General features: G+C 51.0%; 1 protein-coding gene across 1 annotated transcript in view; it reads left to right on the forward strand.

The window, feature by feature from the left end:
- LOC130586905 (acidic mammalian chitinase-like) overlaps positions 1 to 1,150 on the forward strand; it is a gene marked incomplete at its 5' end in the record, with an annotated part of 3,108 nt that overhangs the window by 1,662 nt on the left and 296 nt on the right. Inside the window, 3 exons of the mRNA XM_057387825.1 lie at positions 7 to 147; positions 667 to 786; positions 901 to 1,091. Of these exons, the coding sequence (XP_057243808.1) occupies positions 7 to 147; positions 667 to 786; positions 901 to 1,091 (452 nt within the window). The remainder of the gene's footprint in view (positions 1 to 6; positions 148 to 666; positions 787 to 900; positions 1,092 to 1,150) is intronic.

The raw sequence follows: 1,150 nt of genomic DNA on the forward strand, positions 1-1,150 counted from the left end.
GCTGAGAAGCTGCTGGTGGGATTCCCGACCTATGGAAAGAGCTTCACCCTGCAGAACCCGTCTGACACCTCTGTTGGAGCTCCCGCATCCGGTCCCGGCCCCGCTGGACCCTACACCAGGGAGGCTGGAACTCTGGCTTACTACGAGGTGYGTGTGATCCCATCCCATATTCCTGTCTCAATAAGTTGAAGGGATTTTTCAGGAAGTTCCCACGGAGTTTTTTACCTGCCTATCCATGGAATGGGTGGGAAAGAGTTCCTCATACTCAGGGACCGGAGAAACGGCACAAAACTGGAGATAAAACCAAGAGAACAGCCGAGCCTGGGCTTTTTCCTTTTCCTGGATAATATTCCCACTTCCTTCTCCCTTTTCCTGGATAATGTTCCCACTTCTTTTCCCTTTTTGAGGATAACATTCCTTCTTCCTTCTCCCTTTTTGTGGATAACTTTCCTTCTTCCTTCTCCCTTTACATCAATAACATTCCTGCTTTCTTTTCCCTTTTCATCAATAACATTCCCTCTTCTTTTTCCCTTTTCCCGGATAACATTCCTTCTTCCTTCTCCCTTTTCATGGATAACATTCCTTCTTCCTTCTCCCTTTTCGTGGATAACATTCCCCCTTCCTTTTCCCTTTTCCTGGATAACATTCCCATTTCCTTCTCCCCAGATCTGCTCTCTGCTGAGCTCCGGAGCCACCCAGGCTTGGGATGAGCCCCAGGACGTTCCCTACGCCTACAAGGGCAACGAATGGGTTGGCTACGACAACGAGAAGAGTTTCAGCATCAAGGTCTGGGGCCAGCAGGGCCAGGACGGGATGGGGCTGGATCCTTGGGATCAACTCCTTGGGCTCACTGGGATTTCTCCTGGGAAATCTCACTGGGATTTCTCCAATCTCCCACAGGTTGATTGGCTGAAGAAGAACAACTTTGGAGGTGCCATGGTCTGGGCCCTGGACATGGATGACTTCACYGGGGAGTTCTGCAAGGAAGGCAAATACCCCCTGATCAACACGCTGAAGAAAGGCCTGGGGCTGCAGAACGGTGGTGAGTGGATCCAGGAGAGAGGGGGAAGCTTCTGGGAGGAGAATTCCGAGCTCCCTATGAGGGATGGGAGGGATGAGACACTGGGAACATGAAAATTTGCCTTTCCTG

Source organism: Malurus melanocephalus, unplaced genomic scaffold, assembly GCF_030028575.1.
Source record: "Malurus melanocephalus ecotype Western Australia unplaced genomic scaffold, MMel_1.1 scaffold_1393, whole genome shotgun sequence".
NCBI lineage: Eukaryota > Metazoa > Chordata > Aves > Passeriformes > Maluridae > Malurus > Malurus melanocephalus.